Genomic DNA, 24,164 nt, shown 5'->3' with positions numbered 1-24,164 from the left:
AGCTTTAATTATCCTTGAGATGTGCTTAGAACTTGACTGGAGTCCACCTGTGGCAAACTGAGTTGATCATTTAGAAAGGCACACACCAAGGTCCCACTATTCACACTGCATGTCAGGACAAAAACCAAGACACGATTTCAAGTGTTCGAGAAACTCTCTGTAGACCTCCACAATAAAATTGTGGTGAGGCATAGATCAGAGCAAGGGTATAAAATTTCTTAAGTGTCATTTCTAAAGCTTTGAGTGTTCCCAGGAGCACAGTGGCCTCAATAATTGTGAAATGGAAGAGGTTTGGGACCACCAGGAGTCTTCCTAGAGTTTCGGAGCTTCAGACGTTCTCTGCAGAGATGGGAGAACCAGGTGGAAGAATGGCAATCTCAGCAGCACTCCAATCAGGCCTTTATAGTTGAGAGTAGAGAGGCTAGAAGCAAGCCACTTTCACTGAAAGGCACATGACAGCCCACCTGGAGTTTGCCAAACAGAATTTATAAGACCCTGAGAGCATGAGAAAAAAAGATTCTCTTGTCTGATTAGACAAAATTGAACCCTTTGAGCAGAACTCTAAGCACTATATCTGCACTATAAGCACTATATCACCAGGCACTGCTCATCACCTACAGTGAAACATGGTGGTGGTGGCAGCATCATGCTATCGGGGGGCTTCTCAGCAACAGGAACTGGGAGACTGGTCAGAATTGAGGGAGGGATTAATGCAGCTGAATACGGAGAGGTGCTTAAAGAAAACTTGCTCCACACACGACCTGAGTCTGGGGTGACTGTTCACCTTTCACCACGACACACACCAGGAGCATACAGCCAAGACAACGCTGGATAGGCTCTGGGACAAGTCTCCAACTGTCTTTGAGCCAAAGCCCAGACATAAACCCTGAAGATGGCAGTTCACAGATACTTCCCATCCAGTCTGTTGGATATTCAGAGGATCTGCATGTGTAAAGGTTGTAGAGAGTTACTCAAGAAGATTCTATAAAGTACTGAATTTAGGATCTAAAAACTTTTGTAAATGAGAGACTTCAGGTTTTGATTTGGTCGATAGGCAAAAATGGCTATTTTATCTATTTAAATCTTAAATCTACGACACAAAGTGTGCAAAACCTTTATGAAGCCACTGTATACTCATCTCTGCTCTGCTCCCAGTTTGTCTTCATCAGCAGACGTAGGGTTAACATTTTCAATCGTCTCCAGTTGCTTCCATTGTACAAGCACTGCTTAACTAGAGTCAATAAACTCATCACTTCCTGCAGAGATGTTTCACATTAAAAGCCTTCTATTGTCTCAATGCCCCCCCCCCCCGTCAGACTTTTAATGTGAAACATCGGCAGGAAGTTTTGAGTTTTATTGACAGCAACTTTAACTGAGCTTGAAAATCAGCAGAGTAGAAGCAACTGAAATCAATGAGTTTTATTTTTGACTCTCTTCCCTATTGGTGTCTCTCCTCCACTCTTCCTCCTCCTTGCGCTCTACCGCTGCCGGTTTTTCCATCCGCACTCTTCCTCTGTCCTTCTTTGTAAAATGATTGTAGTTGCATCTGTCTCATTGTGTAAAAACAGGTGATATGATATCACATCCTATAATTTATTTAGGCTCATCATTTATTTATATGCTCCTCTCATCTTTGCTCATTTTCTTTCTTCATTTTCTCAGTACATAGTGTTGGATTTAACAAAGGATCAAACAAACACATAACACATGCCCACACGCATGAATGCACCGGGCCTTCATTGCAAATTATCCCAGAAAAAAAGACATTGGTTCTGGATCGTCTTTTTAATCCATTTGAAGTCTGGAGCTGCCATACCTCCTCCAGCTGCAATGAGGAGGGGGGATGTAACTGTCAGCGCATCATCAGACACTCACTGACTTTATTCTACCTGGCTGTCATTACATTAGCCACACAGCTCTCCATCGCTGCATGGAGATAGCTCTGCTTTCCACCCTCATTCTATAAACCCCTAATGCTCTCTTTCCTAATCTTCAGTTTTCACGATTGTTTTCACGGCCTGTTCAGAGCGAGTGAGGTGACATTGGGGGGATTTTCTACAATTCCTGGGTTGCCGTGGTAGCTGGGCTCAGGTGGTGCTTGAGTAAATTGAAACAGCGTGAGGGATAAGCTGGAGAGTGTGTATGTATGTGCGTATGTGTGTAAGAGAAAGAGAGGGAGACAGAGGCTGCTTGAGGATTTGCTGAATCCGCGCTGTAGCTGAGATAAGAGAGCGTAGCCCCACTCACGGTAGGTTACTGCGGTCTCCAGCTAATATACTGCAGCACTTTGTGTGTGTGTGTGTGTGTGTGTGTGTGTGTGTGTGTGTGCATGCGTGTGCGTGTTTGCATGTGTGTACTACTAGTGTATGTGGGTGTAATCTGTGTTTGTCCTGTTGCAGACTCATGCCCCGTGTTGTGCAGCGGCAACGGCGTGTACGAGAAAGGAAGGTGTGTGTGCCTGGCGGGGTGGAAGGGGGCAGAGTGTAATGTGGAGGAAGGTCAGTGTATCGACCCCACCTGCTCCAACCACGGCTCCTGCATCCAGGGAATCTGCATATGCAGTGCTGCCTACAAGGGGGTTAACTGTGAACAAGGTAAGAAGTTTTACAGCAGAGACACACACCTCAAAATGTCAGCACACCAAAAACTGGCTCCACTTACACGCATTTAAATTAATGATTTTACTATTTTTAATTATTTAATTTCAAGCTGCACTAATCAATATCCATGTTTTGACACTGGATCAAATGACTATGTATAATTTGATAGAGGTTAGCAGCCGATTCTGCAGACTCCATCAGCCCTACATAACATTTTAATCAAGTCAAGTGAAATCAGCCAAGTCAGTTTTAATTCATATGGCCCATATACAAAACAAAATTGACCTCAAATTGCTTTCAAATGTGTACAGCATATGACACCCTCTATCCTCAGACCATCAGACTCTTAAAAAAAAAACTCAGTGAAAATATATATATTTTCCTCATAGTTTTCATTCTCTAGCAGCAAATCCACCCACATTCCAGCTGCAGCAGGCAGCTGTTTTCAGCCCACTCAGCTCCAAATGGCAGGCGGACACAGTTAGAGACTAGCTGGTGAACATATTGGAGCATTCAGCAGCTGAAGAGCCAGATATTCCCCTCAGGTGTTGGTGGAGAACAAAACTGAGCTAAAGAGAGAGTGAATATTCGACTTAACATTAATAAGGTTGCCAGAAACACAACTCGTTATGGACGCTGATAATTTTACTACCTGTCTGCTGGATGTATAGATAAGCATTGTTTGTTAACCTATTAGCCGTAACAAATCAATAAAGTAATAATATGTGAGTGGTCTGCTTGTTCAATTTCCCCCTAAGTGGCCAATAATCAGTAAATGCAGTGTTAATAATGATTTTAATTAATGATTTTACTATTTTGAATTATTTAATTTAAAGCTACGCTAATCAATATTTTTGTTTTGACACTGGATCTAATGACTATGTGTAATTTGACAGAGGTTACCACCCGATTCTCCAGACTCCATCAGTTAAAATTGCAAGTTAAAATTCAATGCAATTGCATCAATTGGCTTCAAATAAAATACATATCCATAACTTGCTCTCCCTCTTCTCAGTATCATAGTTTGACAGCGCCCATGTCAAACTGAAATCCATAAAAATCATATGTACTGCTACAATCTGCATAACTTTCTCTTTTCAGTGCCCATCAAGGATAAATGTCCATAAATCCACCTTGCAATGTCAAAAAGAAACACACTCAGATCTTACCTCAAAATCATTTCACATCAAATTTAGACTTTGTGTGCAGTATCAAAAGCAACAGACTGTTGTTTACACCCCTGGTTACAGAACTGACAGGAACTGCTCGTAGCCAATACAGCATGACTTTTCATGGTGCATGGTGCATGGACTCAAATGCAACATTTTCCTTTCTGTTACATCACCCAAAGCATTGTGGGAAGCATGGTTTCAAGAACTCAAGAAACGTTCAACCCAGACAGATACAAAAAAAAACAAAATAAAAGGAATGACACATTCTATTAAAATTGCTTTTTTTTAAATTTATTCATAATTTTACAACATCAGTAGATTTTGCATCAGTACTAAAGCACAGACTGTCTTATCAACATGGTTCTATTAAAACACGCAAACTGAGGAGATACAGCCCAAAAACCTGAACAATTGTAAAAAAACAAATAGCAAATGTATATGGTATTTACCGTTAGCCGAGACATAAATGTTAAAGTACAGTATGTGAAAACAAAGTCAAGTGGCCTAGGGTTCAGCAGTATAAATGATTTGTTTTATTTCTTTCATCATCATTCTTTCTCATCTGCTTACAGCTGCTCACTGTAAAATCACCCAATAAATTAGCAGAAAACAAACAAAGCCATATTTAAAACAATTATGATGTTACACTTGAACATAACCTGATGGCACAACGTCCTGAAGACCGCCCTGCTGTTGCCTCCAGTATCTGGGCCTTTAGAGACTGAATCAGGTGTTTGACCTTGAGCGGCGGAGCTGACCTGAGCTGAGCCGAACTATGCTGAGCTTTGGCTCGCTGCTCAGAGCTGTAATTACACACACTAACACAGTGTAGCGCGGACCACCCTGAGACACACACACACACACACACACACACACACACCCACACACAAACCAACCCATTTCACCCCTTATCAAAGCCTCAGTTCTAAGTGTCCTATGAAGTGTAATGTTGTGGAACAGATACAGGGATTGTAGCGAGGGTGGTTAACTCCTGGATGGGATGCAAAGAACACTGCTTTCATACTCGGTGAACTGATGATTATAATGAGACAGGCACCCCCACCCCACCCCCCCCACCCTTTCACTCCCCCCGCTCACCTCTGACTCATTCTTGCTTTTCCCTCTCGTCCTCCTTCTCTCCGCAGTGGACTGTGTAGACCCTCAGTGCGGCGGGCACGGCGTGTGTGTACGCGGCGAGTGCGTGTGCTCAGCAGGCTGGGCAGGAGTGAGCTGTGATGACCAGCTGCCAGCCTGTCAGGAGCAGTGTTCAGGACATGGCACCTATCTCCCTGAGTCAGACACCTGTGCCTGCCAACCCAACTGGACGGGACCAGACTGCTACACTGGTAAGACCTGAGGATTATTGTTCACACACAGAAAAAAACACTGAAAATTGCAACTGCACATCACTAGTTTGCCAGTGTTCTTGTAGCACGCATGGTCTTGCCAGATTCTATTTTCTGGGGATTTGATAGACATGAGAGAGGAATATGGATTTGAGCCACTCTGTGGAATGTGTGTGTGTGTGTGTGTGTGTGTGTGTGTGTGTGTGTGTGTGTGTGTGTGTGTGTGTGTGTGTGAGAGAGAGAGAGAGAGAGAGCGCACATGCATGTGTTTTTGCAGTCCCTTCATGCTGGTCGTAAATGAGATTTCCCCTCATGACTCTGTGACGGCAGCACTCTGGAGCCCCCCCCCCCCGCCCTCTTTACCCACCCTCCTCCCCCCTTGCAGTAGCACTCACTTTACTGTGCATTTACACTGTGACACACATACTCATGCACACAAATATTACCTTCAGCTACAGGGAGAAAAAAAGCCAGGCGAGAAAAAAAAAAGACCTCTCTTCTCACTTTGCTCCGAGGCCTTTCAGAGACTGTTACTCTGAGGAACATTCAGCTTGGCATTTAAAAGCTTGCTGATGTTTATTCAGAGTACCCATTTACCTGTACTCTAGATATTAGTTAGTGTGCTGTTCTTTGAATATAGTTCTAAAAGATTCTACCTTTACTTTTTGTTCGCACCCAGTACACTCTACACTGATGATAAAGAAAACACAGTGAGCCAGCCATTGTAGTAGACCAGTAAAGCGTGTGTACCGCAGTGTCTCAAATATAACGTGCAGCACTCTGCGGTGCACAGTGAGAAAAGTGTCCTTGTCCTTGCAGTATAAGCTGACAGCGAGGAAAATAGCCATTATAAGACCGACTTTCCACTGTCTCCACCACCTGAACTCAATGCCGGTTTTGGGAAGGATCCGCTTTACCGTGCACACAAATGATTTGAAGGCAGCTGGCATTAGCTCCAACTCTCAGGTGTATGCATGCCTTATTACAGTGATATAGCCCATGATAATGATAGACCGTGGCTGAATATCTGAGATATGAGCGGCCTCTCTCTACCTGCCGGGCTTTTAATCAAAAGGACCCAGCAATTCTACATCCTGGTCTTGTTGAAGCATAGCTAAGCTAATGTAATTCTAATAGAGAGCTGAAAAACTCTCCAACTTTAATCCACTTTTTCCTTCCTCTCCATGCTATGTATATTTAAATTGAAATAACTTTTTACTGCAGCTGGATAAGTAGTCTTTATGTGCCTCCAGCACTTTGCTCTCTTTACTGATGGATGAGGCTTTGCTTCTGCGGAGAGGGAGAGAGAGAGAGAGAGTTGGATGGCGAGGAGTGCACAGAAAAGGAAATAGACAAAAAGAGGAGCAAAGAATTTTAAAGGGATGTTGCAAGAGAAGGCGAGAGAGAGGGAGGGAAAGATATAGAGAAAAGAGAAAGCTGACAGAGACAAAGATGGAGAGATGAAGAAAAAGAAAGGGTATTAACATACCCAGCAAATCTGATCAAAATGTCAGAAAAGAATAATAGAGCTGAACTGGAGTCCCAGTAGTTTAAATATGCGGTGCAAATACGAATCATTTGGCTGTTATTATGAGTCTATTCACTCTTCTCCTCCTTAAGGGAGCTCAGCTATTAGAGGTGGGAAGATTGTGTATTGTGAGAAAGTAGACTTTTTTAGCCTCTGAGGTTATCCTCTTCTATCGCTTGTTTTTTTTTTTTCTCTCTCACCTATATCCGATGGCTCACCCCCAATTCTGAATTTTTAAACTTTTTTTCCTCCTCTCTCCGTGTCCCCTGTGCCTTTTTTTACCTTTTCCATTCTTCCAACGCTCAATTCCTCCATCTGTTCCCCTCCCTCTCATTCTCTCTTCCTCTCACACTTACACGCTTTTTTCTCACGTATATCCCCACCCACCTGTTTGGCAGAGCTGTGCCCGGTGCCATGTGGCAGCCATGGTGTTTGCTCAGAGGGCCAGTGCCAGTGCGAGGAGGGCTGGACCGGCGCTGCGTGTGACCAGAGAGCATGCCACCCTCGCTGCGAAGAACACGGCCAGTGCCACGACGGGACCTGCATCTGCCAGCCTGGCTGGGAGGGAGAGCACTGTAACATTGGTGAGCTGTGTGTTGTGTTGAGCATGTGGGAGTGTTGAATTATTCCCTGTGATATTTTGATTAGTATGATTAATAGGATAAAAAAAAGTTGTGACTGTGGTTGGATTAATTTCCTTCTACAATTTCATTTTCTTGACCAATTCTCACTTCTTTTTTTTCTCCACAGTTACTCATGATTTGGACGTCGTTGTGAAAGGTAATTTATCTTTATTTTAGGATTTAAATTTCATATTGTGCACTTCCAACATTGTCACAAATACCAAAAGTGTGTGTGTGTGTGTGTGTGTGTGTGTGTGTGTGTGTGTGTGTGCGCACATGTGCATTTTTCAGATGGCTGCCCAGGGTTGTGCAGCGGGCATGGGCGCTGTACCCTGGAGCAGAGCGGCTGGCGTTGCGTCTGCCAGGCTGGATGGAGTGGGCCTGGATGCAGCGTTGTCATGGAAACTGACTGCAGTGATGGAACAGACAACGACGGAGGTGACATTCTAACATCATCTATCATTTTCTATCTCTTTTTATCTTTCTTACCTCCTTCACTTCTGTCTTTTTGAGCAGATTGTCCATTCCATTCCATTACTTCTCCTCCTGTTTCTCCTGCCGAAAAATCTGCCTCATTGTTCCCCCCCTTCATCCCTCTGTGTTGTCCCAGTCCTGCTGAGGCTCCTGTAGAGTCCTGCTGGTCATTATTATACTGAATATGTATTTGTGTGTGTGTTTGAGTGTGTGCGCGTGTGCATATGTGCAAGTGTCTATGTCGGTTTTTCCTCTTATCACAGCTAAATGTCTAATATGCATACCACCTGCTAGGATAAAAGGCACTCAGTGAAATTTTCAAAAGTTTAAATACAGCAAACCATGCAGAATAGATTTCTGCTTCTTTGGTTTTGAGGTATGTGGTGACAGGTGAGAGGTGTGCGTGTGTTGCTCAGCCTCATAGCTGTGTTTTTCTATCCTCATGTGTAGAGACAAGAAAGCAACATTTCCACAGTAACGGGGGTGCTGCTTATTACAATCATTTCCTCATCATATCATCTGCAGCTCTTCTCCAACACATAACAACAAGTTTTAAAAACATAGTGCAGTATTACATTGTTTTCAATTGTGCCCATTCACAAACTCCCATCAAATATTCATTATGGACATGCCTGTTAAGCCGCTGCTGTAATCCATCATGGCAAACAAGGTAGTGTCGCTTTTGTTTGTAGGAAAAGCTTCTTTGTATGTTTTTTTTTTTTTTTTTCTCTTTGTCCCTAAATGCAGCTGCTGAAATTTCACTCTGTCCATTAATATTAACAGCCAAATGTAACCACTGCAATTTGCGCTTTCTACACTGTGCACAGCTGACTAAGGCTCATATGGAACAACACCCAAAAACAAATACACACAGTGAAGGCACCGTTTAGTGGTTCAGCATAGGCTGTTTGTGAATGCGTGTGCAGCAGCTGGTCAAAATGACTCGGCAGATGCGGCAAGCAGCGACAAGGTAAACCTACGTAACTTCGCTAAAAGAAAATCTTTTACTTACTATTCACACTGTTGTGTAGCCTATTCCATCCACTGCCATAATACCTGCTCATTTCACATTAATTACTCAGGTTGGGCAGAATGTATGATCGTGTACTCAATTACTGACGTAAACCTTGTGCAAAAACATTGCACTTGTGCACAGGTCGGCACCCCAATCAGGATATGAATAAAACTATTTCAGTTTATTTGTGCACACTAAATGAAGATTTTTGCACAAACCACTTTTGAGCAATTAAATGTTAAACTTTTAAGGATAGACCTATATCAGCACCCCATTAACGGCCAAATGCCTTGAATTAATGGAGCAAAAAAGTTGGGTTTGTTTGCACAATCGTATACAAACGATGTGCAAACGAATGATTGGCCACTTTGGACGTTAATGGGGTGCTGAGGCCTATGATTAAAATGTAATGTTTAATTTTTCAAAAACGGTGCACAAATGAGCTTAATTGGTGTCATTGATATCATGATTGCCAACTTTGTCGATGAACAAACTGGTGCAACTTTGTCCTGCACACTTAACTTGTTAGTCAAATCATATTTGAATTTTCTTATCAGTCTGTGTTGAGGCATTTCATTCTTCAACATGTAATACTACAGCTGCCTTGGCCTCCAGAACCCTTCAAGTGTCTAAAGCTCAGTACATTAACACACACACGACAAGGCGTACATGAACAGCGGCGTTTCAGTCAGCACACACAGCAGCAGGAAACCTCAAACACATATAAAGTTGTTTTGTCATCGCTTTTTCAGGCTGTGGTGCGAGGTGCTGTTGCTGCAATGTAACCTTATTTTTTTCCTGCACATTGTTTACCAAAGATACATGACTGACTGAGCCAACACTTCAGAAAAACAGTGTAGATGGCTGCTCAAAAAGTGAATTACAGGCCCCTACTCTGGATTATAACCTCGCAGCCATGCAATAAAAAATGTCTTGTGGACTATAAAACTATGGGCTGAATAAAGGGAACGAGTCACAGCAGGACTGTGGCCTGCCAACAGTGTAGGCACTAATGGTTATGTGTCTGTATTATATTAATGGATTATGCTCTGTGTCATTGTTCTGAATATTTTTTGTTACTAATGTGTGTTTCATCTATGGTCTTTCAGGAATAAATAACAATAATAATCATGACAACAGTAAAAGGATTGTCACTGTGCATTTAATAATTTTTACACATCGTATATATGATTTAATTCAGTCACACCTTAAACAAACTCTCATTTTGCCTCCTGATTTCACACATAAAGATCAGTTTACCGGTCACTGGGTGAACTACTCAGTCTGTGAAAACAGTTGGATAATGTCTTTCTTTTTTTTCCATCAATTTGAAAATATCAATAAAGATATCGATATTTTCATTGATTCGATATTTTCCACATCCAACAATAAAGAAGCAAAGGTGTTCGCATCCAGTATGAATGAATATATCAAAACCAAGTAGATCATAGTCCCAACATTATATAGATAGTGACAAAATGTAAACAACAACAATAATGTCAAACCTACAAACATGCAGTAGTTCATAGAAAACACAGCATTTGAATATTAAAAAGGAATTATAGTAAGTAAAGTATTTCACACAACTACCAAGGACCACTTATATTTACACCTCATCACACCAAATCTGTATCCTCCATATACAGTATAAAAGGACCCAAATGTTTTCAAAGAGTGAGCGTTTATGATGATTACTTTTATTACTTTTTATCACTATTATTAAAACGTAAAACAACAAAATGTTGTTTTCAAATAAACAACATACTACGTAACATCTACGTTATTGGTGAACTTTCGAGGTTGCTGGCAGGCAGATTTTCTTACCTTTTAACAGAGCCAGACTTTCTGTGTCCTTTTGCTAAGCTAAGCTAACCGGCTGCTGGCTGCAGGCTTGTTCTGAATGGACAGATATGAGAGGGGTATCACTCTTGTCATCTAACTCTCGGCAAGAAAGCAAAGAGTCATATTTTCCAAAATGTCAAAATATTCCATTGGCAGGCCTGGGAGGTCTCACAGAAAGGTGCTTTTGAATTTTATTACGGGAAGTGTGCCTTTTAGCCCCAGTGTGGGTACACACTTCCCATAATATATAGCTCTGCTGCCTTGATTATGACCATTTTTCCTGTCTTTTATGAGTCACCCAGCATTATGTATAACACCAGGCAAGTGTTATACTAAAATGCTGGACAAGCCCATTGATACATATGTGTTGATTTGATTTGATCATGTTTTCTTTCTCTCTGTATGAGTAGGTTGAGGAGAAGCACTAGAGGTTGAGGTGATGAGTGGGTGGATTAAGAGCAGGCATGATATATATGGCATTATATGCAAAAGAGAATTCAGTATATGCACGCTGTATGGCATTACAGTAAATGGTATTATGATGCCGTATGAATATTGATGAATCTCCTCACGTGTCTGTACTATAGGTACAAAACTGTGCAGTTTAGGTATGATAATGCTACGGTAAGACTCACTGACAAAGCCGTATGGAGACCGTTTACACTTCTCTTATCTTTCTATCCTTCCACCTCTGTGCACAGCTTTTCAAATACCATAATTTTCTACCACACAATTCAGCCATCTCCCTTAATTGGCAGATATACTGTAGGCTCTCATAGCCCTCTCTCAGAGTAATCTTTTTGTCTCTGAAGATAGACAGAGATGGAAAGATGCTATCACAAGTAATCAGAGAGTAAAGAGGAACTTTAAAGAGAGAGTTTCAATTATTCTGCCTGGATGGGAGAGAGGAGTGCACGTATTGTTCTTCCTCGTGAAAAAACAGTATTTATTCCACACACAAAGCAGAGAAATCACATGCACATCTATACTTAAAACCTACATTTCACTGTGCTTCTCTGTGCCTAATCTTTAATAGCCATGCCTGCGTAATACGCTACAGACCTGTGTGTTCTTTTAATAACAAGTAACAGTGTGCTTTCAAGCTGAAGTAGTGAATCTTATGGAAATCAACCATTGTACTATTCTACCTCGGTAGAAGGAGGTTATAATAGAATATTGTTGGCCTTTAGCTCTCTGCTCTGTGGTCAGATGCATTTAAATGTCAGCAGTGTTTCCTGCCTTTTCAGGAACAGGCTTGAAATGGGAAACACAAATGCTAGCCTGGCTCCTATTACCTGCCGCATTGGCTGGTGTCCGCGGCCCATTGTTTACGCCGGACTTTTATAGACCACATTCAAATAATGAATGGTGATTCGGGTCTGATTTATAGCAACAGATGCTACAATCGTGCACTGATGGCCCCTGATGAATCTCATTTGATTGATACTCGTGATAATGATGATACATGTGCGATTCATCGTTGTAGATCAGATCACTGTAGCGGAGTTTCTCACCTGCCAGCGGTGCAGTTCTGAGGTTTTATGGTTCCTTCTTCTTGTCTTTCTGCTGCACATATATACAGCACCTTGACCTTTAAGAAAAGAAACGTGTTCTCAGCACCTTTGTCACTTAAATCTCCATCCTTCATTACTATGCATAATAAAGACGCTAATGTCTTGCCTATATTAACTGTGTAAACTCAAGTACCCGCTAAACATTTCCTCACATAATATTGCATGTGAATGTGTGTTTAATTTTATTTTAACTGTCTCATTTTATTTCATTTTTAAACTCCCTGTCCATTTCAGATGGCCTGATGGACTGCGTGGACCCCGACTGCTGCGAGCAGCTGAGCTGTGGCTCTGACCCCTTGTGCCACGGCTCGGCCGACCCCTTGGCCCTGTTGCAGCAGAGCCCGCTGACCCCCACCACGCCGCCCTCACCCACCAGCACACACACACACAGCTTCTACCGCCGCATACGCTTCCTCCTTGGCAAGGCAGCCACACACACTCTCCCTGGAGATGTGCCCTTTGATACCAGGTATGTGCTTGTTTACTCTTTGCTCGCCTGAGTCTGAATAGCCTCATGTATTTGCTTTGTGTGTCTGTGTCCTTGAGTTGTCCTGCTGCACTGTATATTCAAAGACATAAGTAGTCAGTAATGAAGTAAATGTGTCTGTATTAATGCATTTAATCGCCAATTGCCTGTTATTTGTTTAATGAGAGTGTGTGTTTGCATGTGAATGAGGCTCTTCGTGCGTTCACATGCCTTTGCACACATCTTAGTAATCTGTGTTCCCCTGGAGATTAGCAGTCACATGGCAGTGCAGTGTCGTCCGCTATCAGTGTCAGGCTGCAACTGCAGAGTATTTCTTTGTTACATATTTATGCTTAATGTGTCATTCAGTTACACCAGTCGTAAAGGTGTCACCATAAATTTTTCAGTGGCCTCTCACTGCCATCCAACAGAGGAAATACATCTTGCCGGCGTGATGATGACCCAGAAAGTTCAGTTTGGAAAACAAGAAGTGATGCCTCTGAAAAAAATGAGAAGGGGCATTTTTTCCCTGGTTCACTTGTGGAATAAACAAATAAATTAATTATGTGAACGTTTTTTTCCTAGGGGAAATCGATGGCAGCTTTCAGGGCAGGAGTAACAAACGGGGCAACACAGCCACCCGGAGAAACCTCACTATCCTTCATTTATCCCTCTTCTGGAGTAACAGATAGGCTCCATCAGTGAACCTGTGTGTGTGTGTGTGTGTGTGTGTGTGTGTGTGTGTGTGTGTGTGTGTGTGTGACACATGTGGGTCTAAATCTGTCTTCATTTGAACAGTTCAGCGATTATTCCAGGTTTGAGCAGTGTATTTCACACTTTACCTGCAAAATCAAGATGAATATTTTAAAACAGCGCAGATATGACTGATAGTTTATGGGCTATGTAAAGAACAACACAGCCCTTTTGCTGCAGGTACCACTGTCACTGTAATATAAACATGATGTGGAAGTTTTGCTTTTAATATGACAGGGTGTTGAAAGGTTTTACTGTGGGTGAAGCTATATTTATGGTCCTTGTATCCTGGCAATCTCTGGCAGATTTCTCTGTGCTACAGAAGGGAATTGTACTGAGCAGAATAAATGCAGTTGCTTTCTCTTCACGCACAAGGTTGTTTGGCTAGTGCATCACAATATGCCTTTCTCTTCAAACAATGATTATGTTCTCCATCATTGTAAACCTGTCATCTCTCCCCCTCTTTGTCTCTCCCTGCTTCCCGTCTTTGTTTTTCCAGTCGGGTAGCGGTAATTCGAGGTAGTGTCGTGTTGCAGGACGGCTCTCCTCTGGTTGGAGTCAACATCACCTTCCCACAGCATCCAGAGTATGGTTACACTATCAGCAGGCAGGATGGAAGGTACAGGCACAAATACAAGATACACATTTGTCTGTTTCTTTTTGTCTTCCTCCAGTCTTATTCTGTTTTACTCTCATTTATCTCTAGTTTTGACTTGGTGACCTTGGGCGCAATGTCTATGACCTTGATGTTCCAGCGCCCGCCCTTCCTCCCACAAACACGCACCATCTGGACGCCAAACAACAACTTCCTGGTTCTGGATCAGGTTACCATGTCCAGGGAGGAAGCTCAAACTCCTAAATGTGACATCAGGAGTGTTTTGAGTCCCTACCCGCTGGTCCTGCCCTACCCTCTTCCCAGATACACGGGAGCATGTGCAGAGAAGGGACCAGCTGTACCTGAGCTTCAGGTACTGTCCACTTTGCTTTGCTAGCAGCTGTGTGACGCTGGTGCTTTGTGCTGAAAGCTAATACGCGAACCGATTCATAATGACAGTGCTAACATGCTAATGTTTAGCAGCAATGTTTATAATGTTTACTGTTTTTGCCACCTTAGTTCAGCGTGTTAACATGCTAACCTTTTCTAGTTAATACTAAAGACAATGTACAGCTGAGGCTGGCAGGAATAGAGCTGAATCAATAAGTCGACAAATGGATTAGACTGAAACTACTGCAGCTAATTATTTTGATAATCATTTAATTGTTTAATTGTTGTTTGCAGGTTGCTTTTCTCTGCTTAATATCATTGTAAACAGAAGGTCTTTGGGTTTTGGACAAGACTGAACTTCACCTTGGACATTTTATAGACCTAAATATAAAAGTTCTGGAAATCATGAGCTAGCATGAGACCACCACTCTCCACAACTCCCTCCCTCTTCCTGCTCTCTTACGCTCCGCCTAGCCCTTCACCTACATCCTCGCCATAGTCCATCTCTGCTAACGCTGGAATCTGAAGCCTGCTAGACTATGGGTCAGCCATAGCGATGTCTTCCAGTAGCTAACACTAGCTTAAGGCCTTGGTGCGACAGGAGCAGTAGACCAGAAACATGTTCATGTATTGATTGGCAGCTGTGAGCTCCCACCCATGACTTTGGCCGTCTCTGATTGGTTATAAGGGTGAGGCTCACCCAAAAATATAAGGAATATTTCTGCACTGCTGTCAGGCTGTTCAATGGGTCTGTGTCACAGAAGCCTTTGACAGCACCTCTTCACACTGATACATTTTGAAGCATATTCCAGCAAAAAAAAATCATCAAAATAATCTTTAGTTGCAGCCTTAGATGGAAATGTCATTAGACTTACAGTTGTTTGGTGATAAGTGTTGTGTTGGACAAATAAAAGCACAAGCATGGGTAAAAACCTGCATGTAACAACACACTCTAATGTGTACAGATGTCAGTCAGTGAGAGTGATGCTCAGACTCAATTTGTAACAGCTCAGCAACAAACCAACCTGGTCTCATGGGATTTTGCAAATATAGCTCAGTTCATATTTGCATGATGCAAATATGAACTGAGCTAAAAAAAATGATCAAAATGCAAATTTGTGCTCCATCCATATACTTCCCCACCACAAAAGCAAATTAGGTGTCTGAAGGTCAGGTGTGGAGGTCAGACTGGTGATTACGTATTCACCCTTCAATGTGGCTCCAAATGTATTTTTTTCACTGTGACCACCAAGATTTTATTTCAGCTCCAACTAAAATTCTTGGTGCACAGAAAGTTGTTTTCCTGTTACCTGGACACATGATAGACTGCAGAAAATGTCATATCCAATATGTGCTATGGTCACACCATCCTTTTGTGGCAGAGGAAAGAAATAACTTTTTATTTGTACATATAACTCATACCCACAACACATCATCTGTTCTTTTGAGTTCAGCCTCATTTTACAAAATCAGATGATTGGAACCAACAGATCATTAAAATGAGGGAACATTTTATACCCCAAACAGGCAGCAAGCAAATAAATGGAAAGAACAGTACTTAATGTTCACAGTGAGCTTAGCAACACCCACAGTGTTCACCTGTGTTAATAAAAGGAATCAAAGGATTTTGACTTTTGATAAAAATGTATCGTCGTCTAACAGATAATTTGATTTGAGGTAATCACTGACTGAAATGGCATGATGTTATCAAACAGAAATATTGTGATGGATGAACAAATGTTTCCTCCGGTGGCTTGTTAAATGTTTATGAAGGATGAACGTTATGTTTTATTTGCTAGTCTGTAAGGTATATGAAGCATAATCATTTTTCCACCTTTTTCATTACAAGAAAACCTTCACGGTACAGACGGATCTCATCATTCACACTTTATTTCATCCATCACAATACGGCTGCAATGAACAATTGTTTTCAGTTAATTTGCAGTTTATTTTCCACATTAATAGCTTAATCATTTTGTCTATGAAAAAAAATTGTAAAATGCCTGCTATAATTACCCAGAGCACAAGATGATGAATTCATATTCATATTGCTGGTTAACATTATTTGATATAGCTGTACCTGCCAATAACACTTATTGTGTTAGCTCATTATTCAAATGCAAAGCAAAGATAAAACCTTTTTTACTAAGTTATTCTCTCCTATATTTCTCACTCTGATCTTCATCATGTCCTCCCCAGGCAGTGCAAGAAGAAGTTTCAATCCCAGGAGACTTTGTGAAGCTGAACTATTTGAGCACCCGTGCTGCTGGGTACCTCTCCCTGCTGCGGATCCTCCTCACACCTCCTTCCCCGTCATCCCCTGTCTCCCCACTGGGCGGTCTGTCCAAGGTGCACGTCCGTGCGTCAGTCCAGGGAAGGTTGTACCAGCGTTGGTATCCTGCTGGGCCTGGTCTGGTCCATAGGCTGGTGTGGAACAAGACTGATGTTTATGGCCAGGAAGTCTGGGGCCTCACTCATGCAACGGGTAGGTAGGAAATGAAATACAATGGTTCCCATCCACAAATGTGTTCCTTTTTCTATCTTAAATAAGAAAAAAGACATGTGTTGTATGTGATGTCCTCTGTCTCTCCTCTTTTCATGTAATCTCTGTACTCTCTGTAGAATAAAGGCAAATATCAGAAAACATCTGGGTTATGAAAAGTGTGCAAACTACTGATTTCATCTCACTCACATGAATTATAAATGAACATCTGCTAAAAAACAGAAACATTCAAATAGTCTCAGATTCGTTGAGGACAGCAGCAGCTGTCTGGGCCATGTGGAAACCATCTGACGTGTGGAAATATAATAAGAACATAAGACCATAAATGATGATAATTCGTTTCTTATATTAGTCCTCCTGCAAATGTAATAAGTTGATTTATGTGATTAAAGGGAGTTTTAGGTAAGTTGCCAGTATTATTGAGTTAGACCAGACAATTAGTACCACTCATGTCCGTGTGTAAAGTACAGCAATTAGCTTAGATTAGCATAAAGACTGGAAGCAGTGGGAAACGGCTTGCCTGGCTGTGTACAGAATAGTGCTTTCACGATGTCAGATTTCCACGACACAGTTATTGTGGGCAAAATAATTCACGCTAAAGATATTATCGCGATATCTATAAAAAACTAAAAATAATATGTCTCTTTTTTGGCAAATTAATTAGACTTGAATACGAGTGCAGGGAGGTGGAGAGAGAGTCTGTAACCACAACTGTACAAAAGTGTGCAAAAAGAACAATTACATTTAATGGATAGAAAAGGCAACCAGATGGTATGATAAACAAAGGATCCTCAAGGCCTAACATCTGCCATATATATATATATATTTTTTTTTTTTCATTTGTGCATTATTAACACAATATCAACAATGTTTTTAATGTCACGGCCATCGCCAGTACTAGTATGTTGTGATATCTCTAGTGCAGTTTTTAAAAAATTGTCTGTGAACATCTCTGAAGTTCACTATTCAGTGAGTTGGTATCTTTTAAATCCTCAATGTGAACAAATTATGGTTTTACTGGGAGTTAAGTGCTGTAATTGACTTTGGAGGGTTCTTGGCAGAGACCCTAGCCACTTCTTAGCCGCTGTGTCGTACAAATAGTTACAGCGTACACCATATAACCTTATCTTGTTGTTTTTACACAGTGTCCCCATTTCCAGTCTTTATGCTAAGCTAAGCTAATTGCCTCCTTGCAATAGTTGCATAGTTAAAGCGCAGACATGAGAGCGGTATGAATCTCCACGAGATAAACAACTAAGGATACTTCCCAAAATATTTGAACATTCCTTACAACAGGACTCGAGTTTTCATGGAAAAGTGGATTTTACAGCTTAGTCTCGTTAGCACTGTCTTTCCAGCCTTTTAAATAAAATGTTTTGGTCAGCTGTGTTGAATGCTCAAATACAAACTAGGACAGAAATATTGTTGTTATCCACAGTAACTCTTAGGTCTTTGAGAGACTGCTTAGCACAAAAGCCTGATTGGAATTCGTCACATAAATGATTGACCATTCAGCAGGTAATCAGTCTCCTACTGAGAAATTAAAAATTGGAGATTGCCTGATTATGAAAAAAAATTATTATAGCTTTATCTGGATTTAGTTTATTGAATAATTGGTTTGACAACTGCAGCTTTACCAGCTTGCAACAAAGCGTTCACTATCGTTAAAATATCACAGGCCAGGAAATTAAAAAGTTGTAACAAACACAGTGGGAAGTGGATGACGTGAACAAGGGAACAACAAACTGTTTAGATTTTGTGCGACCTCTGCAGGACCTTCAGGACTGACAGAGGAGAAGAGTTGTATTGAGGTGGAGGAATAGCAGGATGGATGGTTCCACAAATATACCATGGAGTACCTGGCAGTAAAGATAATGTCTGCAGTGGCAGAGCGATACTGTCAAAAGTCTGGATAGTTTTGACAGAACTGGCTCTATGGAGTCAGGTGTGTGCACATGCTAAACGCAAATATGTGCATGGAAAGTTTTCACGGATGTGTCCCGTTTCTCTTTCTCACCAGGGTCGTCTCCCACCTGTGCAAAAAAGATATACTGGATATAGAACTGTTACTGTTATTGCACTTTGGGCTCATTATGGGAAAAAAACAGCCATTTTAAAGATGCCATAAAGGCTTAAACCTTTGAACTTTCTATTGGTAATATGAGAGATTATGTTTCCACTATCTGTGTTCACCACTTTTTCTTTGTGGAAGGTTGTAGACAAACAGTGGAGCTGCGAGCGAGAGCTTTCCATAAGCACTGAGATATCGCAGGCATACCAGAAGCTTTGTCCACTCAAGTGTATGGTCTCGTACACAGATTGCATCTCTGCATCCCTAGGCCTTCCCTTGATCCATCCCCTCCTCCCTCTCCTTATCTGCCAGAGCTGCATTTCATCTGCTCCAGCTCTCTCACCTTTTCTCAACTCAAATGATCTTGTTTTCTTATTTGCCCTGCTTTGCCAAGCCACCTCCCTCTCTGCCCTTCTTACCCCCTTTCCTCGTCTGCCGTCTTCCTCTACCCTCATAGTGTTTCCTGTGTTTCTGTCCTCTCCTGAACTCTCTTTTCTTCCCTTCCCTGCTTGTTATTTCCTCCATTCTCTCTGATCTCCCCTGTTACCTCTCTCCTGTTTTCCTCTGCCCTCCCTTGTTCTCTCTTCTCTTCCCATGTTTTCCCCTGATCCTTCCCTCTCTATAGTTCTTGGTGCTTGGTTGGCACAACGACACAGACGTGCACAGACACACACGCGAGCGCACCAAGGTGTTTTTGCGCGCGCACACACACACACACACACACACACACACTCACTCGCTCCATGTGCTCGCACACAGCCAGAGAAAGGGAGATCATGCTCTGTTTGCTGGGGTGAACACATTGCCTGAGGCTTCAGCAGAGGGGAATGAAAGCTTTCACCTGTGAGATATTGAGTGTGCATTTATGTATTATGGTGTGCATGTGCATTGTTTGTGTGAGAGTGTGTATGTGCTGGTGCGTGTGTGTGTACGTTTGTGTCATTTCTTGTAATATAGCTACAGTAATATTAGGTTGTGAAGCAGTTCTCAAAACACTGACACGTTCCCTCTGAGATTGCTTTGCCCCTTTTGTCCTGGAAAAGCCTTGTTCCTCAAATAAAGTCAGTTTTATTGTAGAATTTAAAATAAAAACGAGACAATGTCCCTGTTGACGGCAATTTATTTATGGCAACTTTTGATGCATTTTCATAAGGATGGATTGGTTTCCAGGTCATGAAACAGGTTTTTCAAGGGGGGTGCAATGTGAATTTAAGGGTCAGAAATGAATGTTACATATTAAAAAGTGCTTTTATTTTAGGAAAGTCTTTTTTTGTATTAAAGTCTGTCTATCCAAGCATTACTTCTATATGAATTTAAACTCATTGGCTCCTCAGTTCTGTTTCTGTCCTTCAAAAACACAAGATCACAAGCCTATCAGAGCTGAAGACACATAAAATTGAAATAAATGAGCCTTTTGAATGAACTTAAGAGATAGTTCCTGGACTGAGAACTTTTGTCCACTATCAGGTTTCTTTTTCTCTTTCAGAATCTCCAGTGTCCCAAATTACCCATTATTTCCCCTCCCCAATCACTTTATCGATTGTACCCATTGAGTTGGAGTTTTAAGTTGGCCCCGTGTGCCTGCTGAGAGTTTCTCTCCGTGTTAAAGGGAATCTCCTGAGTTTGTGCGTAATGTGAGCGCCTTTACTTAACGTATTCCACCATCCCTGCTGTTCTTTATGCTGACTATGCTCTCCTGTTCCCCTTGAGTGCCCATCAATTCAGAAGCTTGCTGGTTTACAACGAAGCAAGTTAGAGAGATCAGTGCCAACAGTGACTGACAGCGGCAACTATTCTTCCATACAGCTTTTGTGTCAGACTTGTCAAGCTCTTCTTACTGTACAGTTCATCATTATCTTCATTTGTGAAAATGTGAGTGTGAAAAGTTAACTGTATTGAACTCTTAGGCTTTGATTATACAAATTATTAAAGTGTGTTTTTTTTTGTTTTCATTTCATACACTTAACTTGGAATCAAATTAATTAAAACATCATTTGGTTACTTAAGGAAAGATGCAACAACTTATTTTAGGTTAATTCAGCTTTGGTGAAAAGTAGGGCTGCATGATATGCAAAAAGAAATCATATTGCCATTGTGATATGAGTCACTGAGTTTACTGAAAAGAATTTAAAGACGATGATGTGATTTTTGTTGAGTCTAGTACCAAACAAGTATGTTCCCTTACGTCTGGAGAATATGATCTATAGGCCGGGGCATCTGCGTAGCAACACAATGCTTGTGGTGCTAACAATGCACAACTTGGCCGTATTGCAATTTTGATTATATTTCCATTAATTGTGCAGACCTTGTAAAAATTTACTTTTAATTAAAGCATTGGCCACATCAAAAATGTGCATATTACATGAATAAATGCTTTACATAAAGATGCACTGATCAATATTTTTATATTAACAAATGATTAAACTACTGAGTGTAATTTGAAGGCAATAAGGCCACAGAAAATAATCACCCAACTCTGCATTTCATCCCAGCTTTACATTTCAGTGTTTTAGCATTTTTCAGCTCATTTTTGAGGGGGGGGGTTTCAGCCCTAAACCCCAATCAGAGTTATTTCCAAAAACCACTGGCAGCTGTTCTCAATGAAAAAAGCTCTGATAAACCCACTACCTCCCAGAGCCAAACAGCAGATGGACAAAGTTAGCATGTAGCTTGTGATTGTATCATTTAGCTGCTAAACAGCAAGATATTTGGTAAGCAAAATGAATATCTGACTGAAATTTATCATGTTGCTCAGTGTCAGTGACTTTTTCCTCTGCCTTCAGTTAGCCAACAAAAAAAGAAAAGAAAAAATCGATGGCTGCAGCTTTAAACTGAATTAGCAAGACAGCGCTACAGTGTAAACATACTTGATTGCAGTTCTGCCTTAAAAAGGAACAGAAGTATTACCAGCAAAATATGAATACATTATTTATTATACTTATTTTACATCATTGGTTTATATTTAGTGTTGTGGCTGATTCAAACAGAAACATTTTAACTACTACGTCTGCTGGTTTTGAGTAGCCTCGTCTAATAATATCATGTCATAGAATACCCATTACCTTTATCTATTTCAGTAATATGTATCTAATAACTAGAGCTGTCAAATGATTGTAGTGGAGTTCAAATAGAAGGTCGTATGAATTAAAAATAATCCCTCATAATAGTAATTGTCCTTAAGTACAGTTGAGTGAAAGTATTTTTCACCTCTGAAAAAGACTGGTGACTTTTTGTACATGCATTTCTTTCTACATGTATGTGTGATTGTGAGTTGCAGATTGACGTGTATGGAAGCGTGTCTGTGTGTTTACATGTTTTTGAGAGCCCCTACGGCTTTGACACCTTCTGCCTTTAAACGTATTCCAAGTCTGAAGTGGTAAATTACTGTTGAGACATATTTAATCCTGCCAAGCCAAAAAAAGCTGTTGATAGTTGTTAGTTGTAGTGGGATGCTGCACAGCGTATCATTACAACTAAGAGGCCAAGCAGCTAATTCTAGGGCTCCTTCATGAAGACGGGCTCCTCCTGATTACGCCTCCACTTCTCACTGATCTCTCTCAAACACGCACACTGATGAGGGCTCGCTACAGGCCTTTCATCTGTTTCACCACTCAATACAATGTAGTTTTGAGTGCAATGGAGAATATGTGTGTGTGTGTGTGCGTATTTGTGTGTAAAGTCTGGCTGTCAAGTTCTGTACAAATACCACCACACATAGTTATTTTGCTGCTACTTTAGTGTTACGCACAGCAGGTGCACAGTACATAGTTATTACCGTGCATAACATCAAGCCCTTTCGTGTATATTTGCGTTTCAGTATCGGTCGGCTACGAGTACGAGTCGTGTCCTGGTGTGATCCAGTGGGAGAGGAGGACCGCTCTGATGCAAGGATTTGAACTGGTCCCTTCAAACCTGGGAGGCTGGTCTCTGGACAAACACCACACCCTCAACATACGCAGCGGTGAGGACAAACACAAGTCTCATAAACACAATATACAATATACCTGGGTATTGTTTTTGTTTTGTTTTGCTGCTGCACTTGCCTTTAGTTTCAGATGCATGAACTGAAATTAATTGAATTCAGCTAGATTGAAATTAAATGAATTTTTGTTCATTTTTTTTCGAGAAGTAGCACTGATATCTTGCTTCCTTTGGGTCGGTCTCATACAGTGTAGCCGTATGACTAAGGATCAGAATGCTCCCACTTTAAATATATTTTAGTTTACTTAATCTGACATTACAGGAAGTAGTCCAGCTGACAACGCTACATCCTACTATGAATAAACCAGCTCAATAAATACCTATTGCATTAAAACCCCGGAAAAAGTTGTTTCAAATCTTAAGCACTTGTCTGTAACATTAAACATTCCTCACTAAATATACAATGCATATATTAAGGGGAAAAACAACATTGTTAGCTATTCTTTGTTTGATTTAAGAGTTGAATTTGATTGACCAGATAGCTGTCATCACATTTAGATTCAAATATTGCTAAATCCTGATTGGTGCAGAGAGGTGTGTGACATCGACTTTCTTCATGTGACTGCAACATACATAAAAAGCAGTGAGAGGAGCTCGGACAAAATTAAAAAATACTGAAATCATGTGCAATAATCAAAAGTGTTCTAACTTTGGCAGGAAAATTGTGTGTTCATATAGGATCCCATCACTCACCGTAATAACGGCCTTTAAGGTATTTACTGCTTTCCTCTCCCCCCAAGGAATCCTTCACAAAGGAAACGGCGAAAACGTCTTCCTTTCCCAGCAGCCTCCTGTCATCAGCACTGTAATGGGGAATGGCTTCTACCGGAGTGTCCCCTGTGGTCCAAGCTGCAGCGGTGCAGCCAGAGACATGATGCTCTTTGCCCCCGTGGCACTGGCCAGCGGCCCTGATGGCTCTCTGTACGTGGGCGACTTCAACTTCATCCGCAGGGTCCATCCTGATGGATACACCAGAACCATACTTGAACTCAAGTGAGACTCATGATTCTTGTTGAGTATGCCTGTGATAAGACCAGTCTGATCTTGGCAGGGATCTCCCATAGTGGGAAGCAGTGAGATTCTGAACACTGGATTGACTTGAGCACAATTAAAACTAAATTAGTGTGGCTGATACGGGTTAGTATGGCATTAGCTCGGGTTGGCATCTGCAGTTGTGATCTTTTTGATCTCAACAGAATACACTCTGAAGTTTGTCTTCATGCAAAAGCCA

General features: G+C 41.4%; 1 protein-coding gene across 2 annotated transcripts in view; it reads left to right on the top strand.

The window, feature by feature from the left end:
* Positions 1 to 24,164, top strand: part of tenm1 (teneurin transmembrane protein 1) — a 165,828-nt gene that overhangs the window by 94,908 nt on the left and 46,756 nt on the right. For both annotated transcript variants that reach the window (XM_023395930.2, XM_087170991.1), the window contains 11 exons: positions 2,400 to 2,594; positions 4,918 to 5,118; positions 7,045 to 7,230; positions 7,397 to 7,426; positions 7,561 to 7,707; positions 12,409 to 12,643; positions 13,893 to 14,012; positions 14,100 to 14,361; positions 16,578 to 16,863; positions 22,770 to 22,913; positions 23,674 to 23,926. In XM_023395930.2, the coding sequence (XP_023251698.1) occupies positions 2,400 to 2,594; positions 4,918 to 5,118; positions 7,045 to 7,230; positions 7,397 to 7,426; positions 7,561 to 7,707; positions 12,409 to 12,643; positions 13,893 to 14,012; positions 14,100 to 14,361; positions 16,578 to 16,863; positions 22,770 to 22,913; positions 23,674 to 23,926 (2,059 nt within the window). The remainder of the gene's footprint in view (positions 1 to 2,399; positions 2,595 to 4,917; positions 5,119 to 7,044; positions 7,231 to 7,396; positions 7,427 to 7,560; positions 7,708 to 12,408; positions 12,644 to 13,892; positions 14,013 to 14,099; positions 14,362 to 16,577; positions 16,864 to 22,769; positions 22,914 to 23,673; positions 23,927 to 24,164) is intronic.

This window comes from Seriola lalandi, unplaced genomic scaffold (genome assembly GCF_002814215.2).
Source record: "Seriola lalandi dorsalis isolate HSWRI2012SDOR001 ecotype SW California unplaced genomic scaffold, Sedor1 jcf7180002054971, whole genome shotgun sequence".
Lineage (NCBI taxonomy): Eukaryota > Metazoa > Chordata > Actinopteri > Carangiformes > Carangidae > Seriola > Seriola lalandi.
The sequence above is the reverse complement of the archived record's forward strand: the minus strand, read 5'-3'. Positions and strand labels throughout refer to the sequence as shown.